The 18,257-nt window shown below is 35.5% G+C and overlaps 1 protein-coding gene across 1 annotated transcript; it reads right to left on the reverse strand.

Moving 5' to 3' along the window:
* Window positions 1-2,467: 2,467 nt before the first annotated feature.
* On the reverse strand, window positions 2,468-4,906 carry LOC123895000. Its single transcript, XM_045945173.1, has 4 exons — window positions 4,468-4,906; window positions 3,931-4,362; window positions 3,472-3,831; window positions 2,468-3,063 (listed from the first exon to the last, which is right to left on the reverse strand). The coding sequence occupies exons 1-4, from the start codon at window positions 4,904-4,906 to the stop codon at window positions 2,468-2,470; spliced, it is 1,827 nt and encodes a 608-aa protein (XP_045801129.1).
* Between the last annotated feature and the right edge of the window lie 13,351 nt (window positions 4,907-18,257).

Below are 18,257 nucleotides of genomic sequence, written 5' to 3' on the forward strand. Positions count from 1 at the left end.
TTAACTACGTTAGCAGCGGATAAGTAACACAAATAATAACAAGATAAAGAGAGAGAAAGCACACAAGCAATTTATACTGGTTCCTCTCACAAAACGAGAGTAGTCCAGTCCCCTTGCACTTCCGAGGGATTTCACTATAATCACACAAGATTACAAATGCTCAAGCACACAAGCAAGAGACTTCACAACAATGCTCAAGCACACAAGCTTAAGACTTCACACTTAAGCACACAAGCTTAAGTTTCCTCAAGTACTAGAGATAATAAATAGTTGAAAGAATACAACTGCTCTTAAGAGAACCTTAAAGAGCAAATACAATGAATACAAAGTATTTGGACTAAGAGTGCAACAACACTAGTTCAGAGGTTCAGAGCTTGTATTCACAGTTCAGAGTTTGTTCGAGCGCAGTATAATCCTTGATGTAAAAATTCTTTTTGATACAACTGATCCTTCAAGTATATATATAGCTAGAAAAGAGTCGTTGCAGAAATGACCGTTGAAGTAGATAGCCTTTTGTCCTCAAGCAACTTGTCTTGATGCTTTTTTTTTTTATAAAACATTAGCGTGCACAAGCATCACATGATAACCATGACATCCCAACTATGTTGGCACCCCATAATCATCACCTATCATTTGCAGCACCCTAAAAAATTTATTAAAAAGAAAGAAAAAAGAAACAAACTTGGGGGGACTAGACCAAAACCCAAGGAAACAAAAATACAAGGAACCTGCCACTGCCTCATTAAAAACCTTTCCTGGAAAACCCCAAGGGATAAAACCAAGGATAAGGGAAAAAGAGTGCAATGGATTTAATGAAATCTAAAAGACGGAAGACCCATTAAATTGCTAATATAAACCTTTCTAAAATTGAGTAAGAGTTTCAGACACTTTGACCATGTGCAGAGAAGACTTTCCTTATTCAGCTAACAAGTCTGATGTCCCACGTTCTCAAGAGTGGACAGACAAAATGAGAGTAGCTGTTCTGATCAAGCTTGAAAGGTCCTTTTCTTCATTGGTAGAAGAGTTGACTTGCAAAAAAGAATCTTCACAGACTTCAAGAAGATCTTCAGAGGTTGATGAAGCTTTAGACACTTAAGAAGTTCTGACGACTTCATCATCTGAAGAATGTAACTTCTGAAGTTCAACATCTTCTGAGCGTTTGTAAACTTCTGAATACATATCTTCTGAGCTTCACTCAGAGCTTATCTGAAGCTAATATCTGCATACTTAAATTAAATTTTTAGTCCTTCCAATTGTTTATTAATACTTTGTTATCATCAAAACCTTAATAGATTTAGGGGCAAACATTTTTAAATCAATTTTGTTCCAACAATCTCCCCCTTTTTGATGATGACAAACATAAGTATTAATTGACAATTGTTATTAAATTAACTTATCATGTTTCTCTTAGGTTTATGAGGTTTGCAAGCTCCCCTAAGATTGATACTCCATAAAGCCTAAGCTTTAAGTTTTATCCATGAAATTTTAATTTAGTATAAGACTTAAGTATTTAAAGTAAAACAAATTTCATATCTTTCTTCAGAGCGAGAGGTTTGCAAGCTCTCCCCCTGAGTCTCATAAGGCTAAGTTAAAATTGCACTTTTAACTTATCCTTACTTATGAAATTTAATTTCAGTTTTAAATTACTTAATCTCCGCATTGAAATACGTAAAACAATTAAAAGATAACTTTTAATAACTTAACAAACAAAAGTGGTTTCAGCTTTTTGAAACTTATCAACTTTCAATTAATGCGTAACTACTCCCCCTTTTGTCATTATCAAAAAGTAAAAAAAAAATTAGATAACCAAGACAGTCAAAGAAGGAAATTGGTTGTTACAAAGGTGAATTTATTTCAAAAACGAAAACCAACGCGCCAAAAAGTTTATAAAAGGAGAACTTTGTTAACAAACATTCTTCACAACAAAATATAAGCAAGATATATAAGAAATTAAGAAAAATGAAAAGATTTAGTGCTCGTATCGCTGAGGTTCGCAGAAAGAAAGAAGAAGAAGAACGCGAAAGAGATGAGAAAGATAGAGAAGACAAGAAGAAGCCACAAGACGCTGAAATCATTATCATCTCGTCAGACTCTGAGGCTGAGGAAGATGAAGTTGACGCTGACTATGTTGAGTTCTTGGCTGGCTATGTTCCAGAAGAAGAACAAGACGAAGAAGAAGAAGAGCAGAACCCAGATCCGATAGAAATATCATCAGATGATGTTGAGGAGAAATCTGAGATTTCTTCTGAGTACTATCCATCTGACTAGGATTAGGTCGTCTTTTTCTCTTTACCAATGTACTCAGCATTTTCAGATCATCAATAAAAAAATTTCTTTTAAATTCTGCTTGTGTTCTTATTTTCTTGTCTAAAAAAAATTTTAATAAATGAAGGTAAACCACACACAAATATGAATTAACGAACCAAATATTGAAGGAAAAATCCAAAGAAAAAAAAAAAAAAATTGTTCAGAAGATACTAAAGATAAATAAACAGTCATAAAGGTGCATAGAATCCCAAGGTTTTTGAAGAAAAGCTAAGAGGATGTCAAATTTGTCGTTCAAGGAGTCCACTTTGGAGTCAAGCTTATCCACCTTGGACTCCAGATTCTGATGATTTGATCTGTGTCTCTCAAGAGCTTCTTGTTGTTGCCTCAATGCATCCTGAAGAACCCTTAGCTGATCTGAATCCATAGGAGCTTTTCCTTTATTAGAGGAGGGTTCACCATCCTCTTGATAATCAATCATAAGAACATCAGCATCCGGAGCATCCTCTTGGTTCATCTCATCAGCTTGTTGGGCAATCCTTGCAGCAGCTTCAGCCAATCGTTCATTTTCAATCCTCTGATCTTCAAGACTCTTGAAAAGTTTGGAATCAACCCAGCAATCCTTAAAAGCAGTCAGACGCCTCACAGCAGCAGATACAGCAGCAAACTTGGCACGCTCATTCTCTTCATGACTATACATAGTTAGCCTTTTCAAACCAGCCCTTGCTAAGCCTTCCTTCATCAGATGAACCACCTCCATATCCCGTTTTCCAATAACAGACTTGATATCATCACCCACTGCATCCAGAGCATTATAGATTTTTGCCTTGAGAAGTGATACCTCCATATCCACATCAGAGGGACACACCAAGAACCTGTCCTTAATATGTGACAACCTAAGTAAATCATCATAAAGCTGATTGGAGAGGTTACCAAATAGGTCAGAGGATGAGGGTGAGATATTGGGAATGGGAGAGTGGGTTGGTGATTCATTAGCAGGGTTGTCAATGATAACAACATCTGCTTCTGAAGGTTTAGGAGCACAAGTGTGAATACGTTTAGGAGAAACATGTTCAGCACTTGGGTTAGGATTAGGTTCAGATGTTGGTTCAGGAGATTTGTGTTCAGAGGTTGGTTCAGGAGATTTGTGTTCAGAGGTTGGTTCAGGAGATTTGTGTTCAGAGGTTGGTTCAGGAGATTTGTTACGAGAGGGTTGTTTGGTGGGAGAGGCTTGTTCAGTAGTAGGAATATCTGGTTGGGGTTCAGATGATGGAATGTCAGGTGATTCTTGTTGTGGTTGGGGTTGAGGTGATTTTGGTTTAGGAGGTGATGAAGATTTGTTGGTTTCATGAGTAAAAGGTTGATTATTTAGGGGGTCAGGGCTAAGATGTTTTTCTAGTTCAGATAGGGGATTATCAGAAGTTGAAATGTTAATAGATTTGGGATGGATAGTTCTAAGAGGTTTGGTAAAACCTATTCCAATTTCAGCTTCATTAAAGGTATACTTAGGAGTCTTACCTTTAGAATCAGGAACTTGTCTCTTACGCAGCCTGGCACCAAGAGTTTCTTCATCAGATTCAGTTTCATCATCAGATTCAGTCTCATCTGATGAGCTATCCTCCTCAATAATAATTGGCATTTTAGATGATGCTTCAGCAGTCTTACTAGTAGCAGCTTCATGTTTCTTCTTGGTTCTTTGCTCATCAAGAGTTTGCTCAACCTTAACTTTCTTCTGAGCAAGAAGATCTGGCTTGACTTGATCTTCTTGAGAATCAGCTTTCCTCTTGAGTTTCCTCTTAGGTTTATACATGTTTACTGGAGCCTTTGGAACCATACTCCTATCAACAGTATAACCTTCATCCTTAAGAACCTTCAGATAATCTTGAATGATGTGCTCAGCATCCAATTCAGAGATTACAAGAAATCCATCTACATACAGACGATCTTCAAGACTTACTTTAAACTCTTGTTTAGGTTGAACCAGCTTGGTGTTGATTAGATGCATCTTTGTCAGAAAACTTGCATTCAGAACTTCTGGAGAGAACTTCTGAGCCATAAGTTCTGGATAGAACTTCTTCAGATTCTGAACGATGTGACCTTGGAAAAGAAGATCTGAAAGCAGTCTAGGATAAACAATGGTTGTTTTCCTCTGAGACTTGCTTAAGAAGATGGCTTCACAGATCCTCTCAAAGAAGTATTTACCCAGATTGACTTTCCTCTCAGTCAGAAGGAAGTATATCAGATGGCGATGGGGCCATGAGATAGTATCAGTGCCACCAACTCTTGGACTGATAGTTGATAAAATAATCTTGAAAAGAACCCTACATTCTTCTGTCAGACCTTTAACCTTTCCCTTCATCTTCATATCAATGCACATCCTGTGCAGAAGTTCTTCTCTAAATCTTGTATCCTTCTCAAAATCATCCAGTACTAACCCAGAGTTATTCAAACCCAGCAAGGCATTAAAGTAAATTGGAGAGAAAGTAAGATTGATACCACAGATGTTAGACCTAATCTGTGTACCGGTGAACTCCAATAAACCCATCTCTTTCCTAGTTTTTCCTTTCAGACTAGGATCTCTTTCGATTGCTGCAAGTTCTTCTTGCTTAGCTTCATACTTAGAAAAGACTCTTGCTTTCATCCAGAATTTCTTCAAAAGATCTGGGTAGATAGGACCATTCAACATGTCGAAGTACTTATCCCATCCTTGAGCAGAGAAAAACGGCTTCACATCATACCCATTTTCCTTCAGACTATCAAAGTCGACCATCTTCTCAGGAAGTAACGTTAGTTGAGATTCTGGGAATTCCATCTCGTTCCCAACAATCTGAAGATGTTTGAACATAAACGGAGGGATCTTGGTTGATGGAGTTGAAGAAGAACCAGCCATGATGGAGTTTAGGGTTCGGGTAGGAACTAAAGAGAGAGAAAGAAGATTTTTGTTGAAGGTTTAGAGAGAAAAGAAAGTGTAGGTTGTGAAAGTGAAAAGTGTGCAAGTGTATTGTGTAAGTTTATTTAAAAGCGTACAGTTAACACAAAAATGGCAAATTTGGGAAGTTACGCTTATTGACAAAAATTTGAATACTAAAAGTCATCATTAACCACCCACTACCTGACACACGTAGACCACGTGCAGAAGTTTACTTGGTAACTGCTATTTTAATGGACAACTGTTCAGCAGCGAATACTAAACGTTTCCCACTTAAATAGTTCAGAGCCTCTGAGTTTAAAATAATCTATCAGAGTTAAGTATTTCAGAGCTTGTGTTTCAGATGTTCTGAATCATAAGTTCTGATATACATAACCTCTTACACTTTAATTGCCAAATAAAATTTTTCATTCAGAGATTGAAAACATGTTCAGATGTTTCTTTATAAAATCAAATCTTTCAACAGGTAAGGCTTTAGTAAATATGTCAGCCCATTGATTTTCAGTATCAACAAACTTAATATCTATAATGCCTCTCTGAACATAATCTCTGATAAAATGGTGTTTAATTTCAATATGTTTGGCTCTAGAGCGTAGGATAGGATTTTTAGATAAATGAATGGCTGCAGTGTTATCACAATATAAAGGAATATTGTGACTGCTTACCTGATAATCTTCTAACTGATATTTTAACCAGAGTAGTTGTGTGCAACACTTAGCTGCTGAAATGTATTCTGCTTCTGCTGTAGACAAAGCTATAGTAGTTTGTCTCTTACTAGCCCAGGAGATAAGGTTTTCACCAACAAATTGACAATTGCCACTTGTGGATTTTCTTTCAATTTTATCTCCAGCATAGTCAGCATCACATAATCCATTTAGCACATAATCATTGGATTTCTTATAGAGAAGTCCAAGATTAGTTGTTCCTTTCAGATACCTAAAGATTCTCTTTACAACAGTAAGATGAGATTCTCTAGGATCTGACTGGAATCTTGCACATAAGCAAACACTGAATAAAATATCTGGCCTAGAGGCTGTCAGATAGAGTAAGGAACCAATCATACCTCTGTAGACCTTTTGGTCTACTTTGCCTTCATCTTCTGTCTTGCTCATGTTGGTAGTTGAATGCATAGGAGTGTTCATTATCTTGCAATCATCTAGGTTGAACTTCTTCAGAAGTTCTTTGGTATATTTTGATTGATGAACATAAGTTCCTTCCTTCTTCTGATTGATTTGAATTCCAAGAAAGAACTTCACTTCTCCCATCATGCTCATTTCAAATTCATCCTGCATTATCTTAGAGAAATTCTTGCTCAAGGAAGCATTAGTTGAACCAAAAATAATATCATCAACATAAAATTGAATGATCAAAATATCTTCTTTGGTTGTTTTTCTAAAGAGTGTGCAGTCAACCTTCCCTTTCTCAAAACCCTTTTCAAGAAGGAAATTACTGAGTCTATCATACCAAGCTTTTGGAGCTTGTTTCAGACCATACAGTGATTTCTTCAATCTGAAGACATGTTCTGGGTTTGAGACATCTTCAAAACCAGGAGGTTGCTTAACATACACTTCTTCAGAAATAAAACCATTTAAGAAGGCACTTTTAACATCCATCTGATACAAAGTTATTCCATGATTAACAGCATAAGATAGAAGTAACCTGATAGCCTCAAGTCTAGCAACTGGTGCAAAGGTTTCAGTATAGTCAATCCCCTCTTGCTGACTATAACCTTGTGCAACCAATCTAGCCTTGTTTCTTACCACTTCACCTTGTTCATTCAGCTTGTTTCTGAATACCCATTTTGTTCCAATAATGTTCTTGTGTGAAGGTTTAGGCACTAGAGTCCATACATCATTCCTTTGAAATTGATTCAGCTCTTCTTGCATTGCTACTATCCAAGCATCATCTTTCAGAGCTTCATCAACCTTTGAAGGTTCCATCATTGAGATAAGACCAACTAAAGATTCCTCATTTCTCAGTTGAGATCTTGTCTTCCTTGGACTATCCTTGTTGCCTAAGATCAGTTCCTCTGGATGTGATGATTTGTATTTGAAAGTGTTTCTTGGGGGTTCATCATCTTCAGACTCATCAACAGCAGGTTCAGCAGTTGCTTCAGTCCTTTGATGTTCAGAGTCTGTAGGAACTGTCATGTTCAGAGGTTCTTCAGAGAATGGATGTTCTGAGTAGTTTGGAATATCTGAATACTGATCCTCTGATACCTGAAATCTAGACAAACCTTCCACAAGCTCTGACACTTGGTCAGGCTCTTTGTCATCAAACTTGACATGCATAGTTTCTTCCACAGTGTGTGTTTCAGAAATATACAGTCTGTATGCTTTTGAGCGTTCAGAGTATCCTATAAAGATACCCTTATAACCTCTAGCATCAAATTTCTTTAGATGGACTTTGTTATTTAAGATGTAACAGGTACATCCAAACTGATGAAAATAAGAAATGTCAGGTTTTCTTCCTTTGAACAATTCATAAGCAGTTTTGTTCAACTTAGATCTGATATAGATTCTATTTTGAACATAACATGCTGTGTTTACAGCTTCTGCCCATAAAAACTTTGCTACATTAGTTTCATGCATCATGGTTCTGGCCATTTCTTGCAGAGTTCTATTCTTCCTTTCTACAACCCCATTTTGTTGAGGAGTTCTAGGAGAAGAGAATTCATGCAGAATGCCATATTTTTCACAGAAATTTTCAAAAGGTTCATTTTCAAATTCTCCGCCATGATCACTTCTCACTTTTAAAATAGTGTAGCCTTTTTCATTTTGAATTTGTTTGCAGAAGATGCTAAACTCATCATAAGCTTCATCTTTTGTTCTTAGGAATTTTACCCAAGTCCATCTACTGTAATCATCAACAATTACTAATCCATACTTCTTTCCATTGATAGAGGCAGTGTTAACTGGCCCAAACAGATCAATGTGAAGAAGTTCCAATGGTCTTGAGGTAGAAACAATGTTTTTAGGTTTAAAAGAAGATTTTGTAATTTTTCTTTTTTGACAAGAACCACAAAGTGTGTTTGAGTGATATTTGATTTTAGGTAAACCTCTGACAAGGTCAAGCTTGCTAAGCTTAGAGATTAACCTCCAGTTAGCATGGCCTAACCTCTTATGCCAGATCCATTTTTCTTCACTCAAGGTCAAAAGACACATCACTTTTTGTTCATTCAAATCAGAAAGATTAATTTTATAAACATTGTTCTTTCTCAAACCTTTGAATATAATGGAGTTGTCAGATTGTTTAGACACAATACATGATTCCTTATTAAAGACAACTACATAACCATTGTCGCAAAATTGACTTATGCTCAATAGGTTATGTTTGAGTCCATCTACTAACCAAGCATCATTAATAGAAAGGGAAGAATTACCTACTGTACCTGTACCTATTATCTTTCCTTTTTGATTACCTCCAAAGCCAACAGATCCTCCTTCTTTCATAGTCAGCTTAGAAAATAGTTGTTTGTCACCAGTCATATGCCTTGAATATCCACTATCCAGATACCATGAGTGATTCATGATACTTCTTTGAGTGGTAGGCTGTATGAGAAACAACTTTAATCATTGCGGTAGAATTCTTCATCATAGTTAATGATAAAGTCATCCCAGTATTCTTCCTCTTCATTTCTCAAGTTCTGATTGGTAACTTGAGAACTTGTCAGCCATTTGTCTAGGACATAAGCCCTTCTTCCTTTGCATAGGACTTGTTTCCATGCTCTAGGTAGGACATATCCTTTCCTAGTTGGTAAATCTGAATGGTACATTATTTCAGCTTTTGGTACCCATCTTCTGGGTCCACGCTTGTTAGTCCACAAATGCTTACTATGTTGTTGAGTGTTAGAGAAAGATCTTGGTTTGGAATAATAACATTTTTGAAACTTTTTCTTTGTTTGAAATTTGTTATTATTCCAGGATTTGGATTGTTTATGACTCCAGAGTTTGTATTTATCACCAATCCTTTGTTCTGATTGGTTATATCTACTGACTCTAGAATCATAAATAATCTGAGTCCTATATTGCATCTGAGGTTTGGAGTTTGAATTTTTTCTTTTAAAAACTTCTGAATCTTTAGATTGACCTGCCTCAGGTACTGAAGTTCCTTTGGTTCTAGAATTTGAAGTCTCAGATTTTGAAGTTTTCAGAACATCTGAACAAATATTCTCAAGTTCTGAATAACTTCTATCTTCTGAACTTTTCTTTCCAGATCCTGAGGAACTTGGTTCCTCTGAGCTGTCAGCTTCTAATTTCCTCAGATCATCATCCTCACTTTCCAGAGTACCAGGATTCTTTCCCTCTTCACTTGGTGGAGCAACATAATAAACCCAAGATTTTCCAACCTTTTTGGCAAAGGTCTTTAGCTTTGAATATGTTCTACCATATTCATAGCCAAGTCCTTCTCCTCTATGTCTTAAAACATTATAAATTTTGTTTGCAGCTTTGCTCTTCCCAAGGTTGAGATGCACAAACTGTTGAAGAGATATTTCCTGCTCATCAATAGGTTTGTGACACACAGCACAACCTTTTTCAAAATCATTCACTCTATTCAGAGTTTCTTGATATAGACCTTGAAAATGGTCTGTCTGTTCAGTCAGAGTGTTAAGCTTTTCTTGTAAAGCTTTTTGTTTACTTAACACTCTGAGATGTTTCTCAATGACCTTGATAAGTGCAGTTATAAGTTAAGATTTAGAACAGTCAGAAAATACCTCATCTGTAACTTCTGATTCTGATTCATCCTCTGAGTCTGCATCTGAGTCAGTTGAAGCCATTAGGGCTAGATTTGCCTCTTCCTCTTCCTCAACTTCTTCCTCAGATGATAGCTCTTCAAAAGTAGCCATCAGACTCTTTTTCAATTTGCTCTTAAATTGTTGCTTCTTTGAGCTGTATCTTTTGTTTTTGTCTTTAGCAGACATTTCTGGACAGTCAGCAATAAAGTGTCCTGGCTTCTTACAGTTGAAGCAGTTCTTCTGATCATCCTTCTTGCTGACAAAATTTCTTGAGCTGTTTCCTCTAAAATTTCTTTTGTTAAACCTGTTCCATTGCTGAAACTTTGTGAATAAAGCAAACTCATCTTCACCCATTTCCTCCTCTTGACCATCTGTAGAAGATTCCTCTTCAATGTCAAGAAGCTGAGTCTTAAGAGCTTTGGAAGGAGTCCTAGTTGACTGTAAAGCCACAGACTTGGACTTCTTCTTAGCTTCTGAATCAGCATTCAGAACCATCTCATGGCTTCTGAGATTGCTTATCAGAGCCTCAAGACTCAGAGTCTTGAAATTTTGAGCTTCTTCTATTGCAGTGACCTTAGGTCTCCAAGCAATAGGAAGACTTCTCAGAATCTTCTGAACATGGTCATAGGTGGAATAACTCCTCTTAAGAGCTTTAAGACCAGATACAAGGGGATTTGAAACCTTGTAAACATAGTCTCAATGCTTTCATCTTGTTGCATGGTGAATAGTTCATATTGCCTTATCAAGAGACTAGCCTTAGCCTGTTGAACCTTTTCATTACCATCATAGGTAGCACACATAGAGTCAAAGATAGATTTAGCAGTAGACTTGTTTTCTATTCTGACATAATCTTCATGTCTAATAGCACCAACAACAATGTCATTTACTCTATGATGCTTAGTGTAGATTTTTAAGTTAGCTGGTGTGAGTAACTTTCTGTGCTCAATGGACAATCTTCCATGTTCATTTAAGTTTTCAAAAGTTACTCTCAGCTCAACCAAATCCCACAACTCATGATCAATAGCAGTAATATTGCTATACAGTCTTTCCTTCCACCACTCAAATAATGATGCATCACCATTGAATATAGGGGCTTTTCTATTGCCACTATGTTCATGTGATTCATTACTCAAGTAGTCAAAACCAAAAGCATTTCTAGGACCACCACCAGCATCACTGGCCTCACCAGTTGTTCTAGTACTACTATCGTCTCCTCCAGACATAGTGTTCTCACAAGATCTTTACTGTCTCACTGTTAAGTGAAAGTAACAAACCAGGCTCTGATACCAATTGAAGGTGTGAAAACACAAGAAGGTGGGGTTGAATTGTGTTTTAGCCAAGTTAAAACTTTTTCAAAGTTCTTAACTTAACTACGTTAGCAGCGGATAAGTAACACAAATAATAACAAGATAAAGAGAGAGAAAGCACACAAGCAATTTATACTGGTTCCTCTCACAAAACGAGAGTAGTCCAGTCCCCTTGCACTTCCAAGGGATTTCACTATAATCACACAAGATTACAAATGCTCAAGCACACAAGCAAGAGACTTCACAACAATGCTCAAGCACACAAGCTTAAGACTTCACACTTAAGCACACAAGCTTAAGTTTCCTCAAGTACTAGAGATAATAAATAGTTGAAAGAATACAACTGCTCTTAAGAGAACCTTAAAGAGCAAATACAATGAATACAAAGTATTTGGACTAAGAGTGCAACAACACTAGTTCAGAGGTTCAGAGCTTGTATTCACAGTTCAGAGTTTGTTCGAGCGCAGTATAATCCTTGATGTAAAAATTCTTTTTGATACAACTGATCCTTCAAGTATATATACAGCTAGAAAAGAGTCGTTGCAGAAATGACCGTTGAAGTAGATAGCCTTTTGTCCTCAAGCAACTTGTCTTGATGCAGTTTGGTTGTTTCTAAAATTGAGTAAGAGTTTCAGACACTTTGACCATGTGCAGAGAAGACTTTCCTTATTCAGCTAACAAGTCTGATGTCCCACGTTCTCAAGAGTGGACAGACAAAATGAGAGTAGCTGTTCTGATCAAGCTTGAAAGGTCCTTTTCTTCATTGGTAGAAGAGTTGACTTGCAAAAAAGAATCTTCACAGACTTCAAGAAGATCTTCAGAGGTTGATGAAGCTTTAGACACTTAAGAAGTTCTGACGACTTCATCATCTGAAGAATGTAACTTCTGAAGTTCAACATCTTCTGAGCGTTTGTAAACTTCTGAATACATATCTTCTGAGCTTCACTCAGAGCTTATCTGAAGCTAATATCTGCATACTTAAATTAAATTTTTAGCCCTTCCAATTGTTTATTAATACTTTGTTATCATCAAAACCTTAATAGATTTAGGGGCAAACATTTTTAAATCAATTTTGTTCCAACATATGAGTGATAAATGTTGGAAAGCTTTCAACTTAATATTTCTTTTAAGGGATTTTAATTAAATTTAATCTCACCGTATTTTGTATCTCATACAAAACGTGTTTCAATTTACATGACACTCATGTAAATATATGTTTAACAATTATATAAAATATTCAAGACATATATAATTAAAACATTCATCTCATGCATCACATACATAAAATAAACTAAGGTAGTATAGTTATGGCCTCCTAAAATGAAAGAATTAAATAAACTAATTTATTACAATTCTTTGACCCTCGAGCAAACTTCTCAAGTTTCTCCATCGGCATCCTTTGTTTGGATTTGTCTCCCGTCATCACGAGCAATTACAATTATTTAAAATAAATAAATAAAGTAAATAAATTGTCACGACACGCAGGTCGTATTTAAAAAATAATAACCACGACACGCAGGTCGTATTTAAACCAAACAAAATAAAATCAAACACGCTATGGCCATAACTATACACCTCTAATAACTAATTAAAATTAAATAAATAATTAGCGCATCACAAAATTATTTAACAATAATTATTAAATAACACTTTAATTATTTGAATTAACTATTAATTCAAAGAAATTACTATAATTGGTCAAAATTGGTTTCCAAGACCAAAATAGGATTCCGGTCATTAAAAACAATGAAACCTATTAATTTTGAATTTGATTTGCTATTTCAAAACATGCCTAATATAATTTATTGATATATATATGGCAGTTCCAAATTTTTTGAAAAGGAAAGAAAAACAGCACTTCCAAATTTGAACTATTCTTTCTTGGAAAGTTAATATATTATCAATCAATTATATTTAATCAAAAATCACATCTCATGTGATAATGATCTGCATAATGTTTCTTTTAAATAACAATTCTCCAATTATTAAATATATATATATAACAATTTATTTAACCAAAATACTTTTGAATTAAATAATTATTTTTAAAACAGAATCAAACTCTTTGACTCATGATCGCTTTAGAAGTACCAAATTAACTCTTAACCGTTAAAAGCCTGTCATAACAAATTACGAGCGATTGGTTTCAAATTTACGTAATCGATATTACCTTTGAATCATATTCAAAATTGAAACCAATTAAATTAAGGTACTGGGCATTCAAAAACAATATTCATAATAACTTAGGTACGGAATGCAGTTTATATGACTATTCAATATCAATTAATTGAATCAACAATCAAATAAATAAATAAAATAATATTGTTTCGTTATAAAATTTGTTTGAATCAAATTCAAAGCAAATTAGCATGATCAAGCATTATATGACGTCGACTATGATCATATCATATATGAAAAGTCTCTTGATATTAAATATATAACAAAACAAGTTGCAGGTTTTATTCTTTTAAGATCCACATTCAGATATAATTTTAAAAGAAAACAAACATCGGTCGATAATAGAAAATCACGGAATCATCACAGCCAAGACCGATAGCATACAAAGGCATATAAATCACATTTATATTATTGTATAAATATCGGTATTAATTTGAATATAATGATTTAATCTGAACCGAAGCTCTAATACCACTGAAGGGATTTAAGAGGGGTTTTTCAAAATAATTAATTCTCTTAGCGGAACAATCCCGATGAACGGATCTTGATTAAACCATTAATCACAAATCAAAGAACACAAAACCACAAGTTTATGTGTTTACCTCTTGAAGTGCAGAACCTTTGAGGTAGAAACTGTTTCTGATCACGAGCAAAGCAAAGAAGCGATGCATCTACTCAGTCCACACGAACAGAACTTCTCTGATGACCGGTGCTAGCCAATTCCACCAGAGATTCAGAGAGAATAGGGTTTAGAGAGCGGCGGCTAGGTTTCACTTTGTGAATTAGGTTAAGCTCTTAAAACTTCATCACAAGGGTTCTATTTATAGAACCACTTGTGTGGTCATCAAGCCAAGCACTGCACCGTACCTTACGGTGGACCGCATTTCTCTATTTTTCATAAATTAAATAATAAGTCATACTTAATTATTTAATTACTAATAAGTCCTACTTATTATTTTATAAATAAGTCTTACTTATTTATTTCTTTCATCTATCTGTCCTTTGTTTGTGACCCTATAGGTTCTCGTAACGTTGGCAATAATATTAAATCACATATTTAATATTATAAACAATGAGCGGTATCTAGCAACACATCACTGCTACCCAAGTGACGAGAATGTCATGTGATCTGACGAAACCTTTCCGTGATAACGATCGTATGTATAATTACCCATTTGCCCTTATATCTATATTGAACACAAGGCATAGTGATCAGTGCATTTTGGCACATATTTTCTAGTATTATAATTTAGCAATTTTAGTAGTCTTTCTACAATAATATCGAGTTTTTATTATGTTTCTAAGTTTTGGGTCACAATTGAGCCTTAATGAATTTATTTGACCAATTTTCGTATTTAATGACATATTGACACCTTCTCATTGCGCAGACCATAACTTGAGCTACGGATATCGGATTGAGGCGCGGGAAGATGTGTTGGAAAGCTAAGATAAAGAGCTACAACTTTCATGTTGATGTCGAAATCCAGTTCAGAGCGAAAAGGAGTCGTTTATTCACATTTATGTTCCAGACTTAGTGATAATAATGTAATTTCGGGTTAAACTTCTAATTTTCGGCCCGATACTTTTAGAGCCCGTTTCCCATGTATTATAAAAGCCAAAAAACGCAGCCTAGGGTTCATTATGCAGAGTTGACGTAAAATAGAAAAGAGAGGCTGCTACTTTCTCATGGAGAACTAGCAACCCTAGGTTGATTCATTGGTATATGGAAACTTCGTTCATGTGTTCTTGAGGTTCGGATTCTAATTATAATTTTGTTTACATGTCTATGCTGTCTTATATCATTTCATGTCTCTTTATTCTGTATGAATTTCATTGCTAATGATGCTTAATTATTTTGTGATGGGTTTATGCCGTTGAGATTATTCGAATTAGTTTTCCGCTTGTTTAAATTAATTTGAATAAAATTGATATAAGCTTTTGCGCTTACCAAAAGGGCTGGCTGAATTTTGTAATGATATCAACTGTGTTCTAATGGCGCTTGTTCATTACCCATGGTTGGTTGAACACATTCCTTGCTTAATCGAATGAATTCCTACGAACCTGATTATCGCTTGTTTAATTAGTTTAGTAACCAGCCAAGCATAGACCTTTGAATGAATATATCAGTAACCTATGATGGATATATAATGAACGAAGTTTGCCTAAAACCAATGGATTGATCGTCTTTTTTTATCAATTGAATTTCAAATACTTTTTCAATCTAAAAACCAAAACCCCATCTAATTGTGTTATTCATTGTTCTTATTTTTACTAATTATTAAATTAGAGGTCCTTGTGAGACGACCAAGGTTAACTCCCTTGTACTATATTTTATAAAACTTATTTTTGACCGCGTACGACAGCGATCACATAGATCGTGTCACCCTTGTATGGTTCAATATCTTATTTCTTGATCCCAGAATATACTGAACAACGAATAAGCTCAATATCTCATATTGACTTAGTTCGGCGTGGCCACGCATTTTATCAGTCATATTCCATCAAGAGGCCTACAGATATTGCTCCTGTTATGTAGGAGGGGCAAATTCCATCTAGGTCACTCATGTCCCTCAGCATGATTTGTAGAGTACCCATCAACCGACTTTATAGTCATCCTGTTACGGACAATGTTTGAACGGCAACTAAGTACTCTACTCCACATCTAGGGTCCATAGTGGTTTCAGGTCGAAGGGTGGTATACACCATTATCACTATGAGAATAACTTATGACACTTTTCATAACATACTATGCAGTATTCTCATGGCGGGTCAATCCAATATAAATATTACTCCTAATATTTATATCTATGTGAAGACTTGATATCTCATATCCATGACTCGTGAGATGAAGTCATCAGTCTACTCACATAATAGTCTCTATGTTTTACTGTTATCCCACATCACAGTAAAACTTGACTATGGATACTTTAAGAATAATGTCTTTATGTTTAATGGAGTCTCACTATTAAGTCACACTTAATGTTCCATTTATTAGACTAGTTATTCTAGGGACTTTATTAGTTTGAAACAAACATAATAAAGAAATGCCTTATTATATATATTAAATATATAAATCAAAGTCATCATACAAAAGATGATTCTATCAAAATAGATTGGCTTTTAGGGCTTACTCCAACACAGATTGGGTTGGGTTTGGCCAAAACCAAAACCCAAACCACATATGGTACTCCGGGTTGGGTTTAGTAAAATAACCACTCGTTATAACATTGGGCCGGGTTGGGCAAATCCACTATTTTCCGGGTGTGATAGCGTGTTATCCAAATGATGTTTTTGCATTTTTTAATATCAAATGAGTAAACCATGAATCACTATATTTGTTTATGAAAATTATTCAATTTTTTTAAATTTTAAAAAAATAATGCGAAAAATTATCATATTTGTTCATAAAAATTATTCAATCTTTTTTATTTTCGTAAAAAATAGTATAACTTATTTTCAATATAAAAATATTTAATAATCAAATGAAAAAATCTTTAGTATTTTTATAAAAAAATTTCAAGAAACATAGCACTAGTGGGTTAGTGGGTTTTTTGGGTTGGGTCCGGTTTTACCCGAAACCCGATTTTTTTAATGGGTTTTTCATTTTTGAAATCCATATCCACCCACTTACCCGACCCAACCCACTTTTTTGAATTGGATTGGGTGGGTTTGACCGGGTCGACCGGATTTGCCCAACCCATGTACACCCCTATGTCATCTCATCTATTTCCTTCTGACTGAGAAAAAGATTAATCTAGGAGATTATTTGTTTGAAAGGATCTGCGAAGCCATTCATCTTAGTAAGACTCAGAGGAGAACTTCCATTGTTCATCCTAGACTTCTATCTGAGCTCTTCTTTCAATGCAGGATTGTCAAGCTTATGAAGAAATTTGATCCTGATCTAGTTGCTACGGAAGTCAGACCAGAAGTTCTGTCTGCTAGCTTCTTGACCAAGATGCACATTATCAGCACTAAAGTGGTTCAGCCTCAGCAAGATTTTCTAGTCAATTCTGGTGACCCATTTTATTTGGATGACTACCCCATCATCTCAGAACTTGATTGCGAAGAAGTAATTCAGAACTTCTTAGCAAACCTAAGAGAACAAGGTCACAAGGTTACAAGGGCTATGGTACCTCCTGCTCCAACTTTTGATCCTCATGGATTAAGAAAAAGAGGATCTAAGAGAAAGGCTGAGACTCAGAAGGAGGAAGTTCAGTCAGATCTTCTGAAGCAAAAGAAGATCAAGGTTGAAAAGGAAGATGAGAAGAGGACTAAGCAGAAGCATGAAACTCCTGCTAAGAAGATTGCTGCAGAACCTTCTGCGCCTCAGAAGAGGAAATTACAGCTTGATGATGAGGCTGAAGACTTTGAGGAAACTGATACAGATGAGCAGACAATTGGTGAAAGGCTTCAGCAAAAGAAGAAAGCTCATGCTAACAAAGGTAAGTCTCTTAAGCTCACCTCTGAAACTGATAAGGAATTAGGCTATTCTAAACCTCTCCAAACCATTCATCCTGAATCATCCAAACCCATCAATATTTCCTCATCTGACAACTCAGAGGAACAAAGTTGTTCAACTGATGAACTCATCAAAGGAGGTAAAACAATGCTTTCAAAACTTACCTCTAATGATAAGTCTCAGAAGTTGGACAAACAAGTTTCTTCTAACAACCCTCTCCATGAACTAGAAAAACATCTTAGCCCAGACACTTTAAACACACACACATTCACTCATGAAACCTCTCAACCACAAAAATCTCCAAAGAAACACCAATAACCAGAAAAACAACAACCTCTTACCTCTTCTCAGTCATGCAGAAATTGAGTTTACAAGATCATAGGC

This window comes from Trifolium pratense, linkage group LG1 (assembly GCF_020283565.1).
Source record: "Trifolium pratense cultivar HEN17-A07 linkage group LG1, ARS_RC_1.1, whole genome shotgun sequence".
Taxonomy (NCBI): domain Eukaryota; kingdom Viridiplantae; phylum Streptophyta; class Magnoliopsida; order Fabales; family Fabaceae; genus Trifolium; species Trifolium pratense.

Bases quoted from the DNA above. Each gene is read 5' to 3' on its own strand.
- LOC123895000 (XM_045945173.1), bottom strand. From the start codon at position 4,906: ATGAAAGCAAGAGTCTTTTCTAAGTATGAAGCTAAGCAAGAAGAACTT. The intron at 3,832-3,930 runs GTAAGACTGCTG...AATCTGATGAAG, and splicing joins GAAACATGAAGCTGCTACTA to AAACTCTTGGTGCCAGGCTG. The intron at 3,064-3,471 runs GTAACAAATCTC...CTCTGGATGCAG, and splicing joins TCCCACCAAACAACCCTCTC to TGGGTGATGATATCAAGTCT.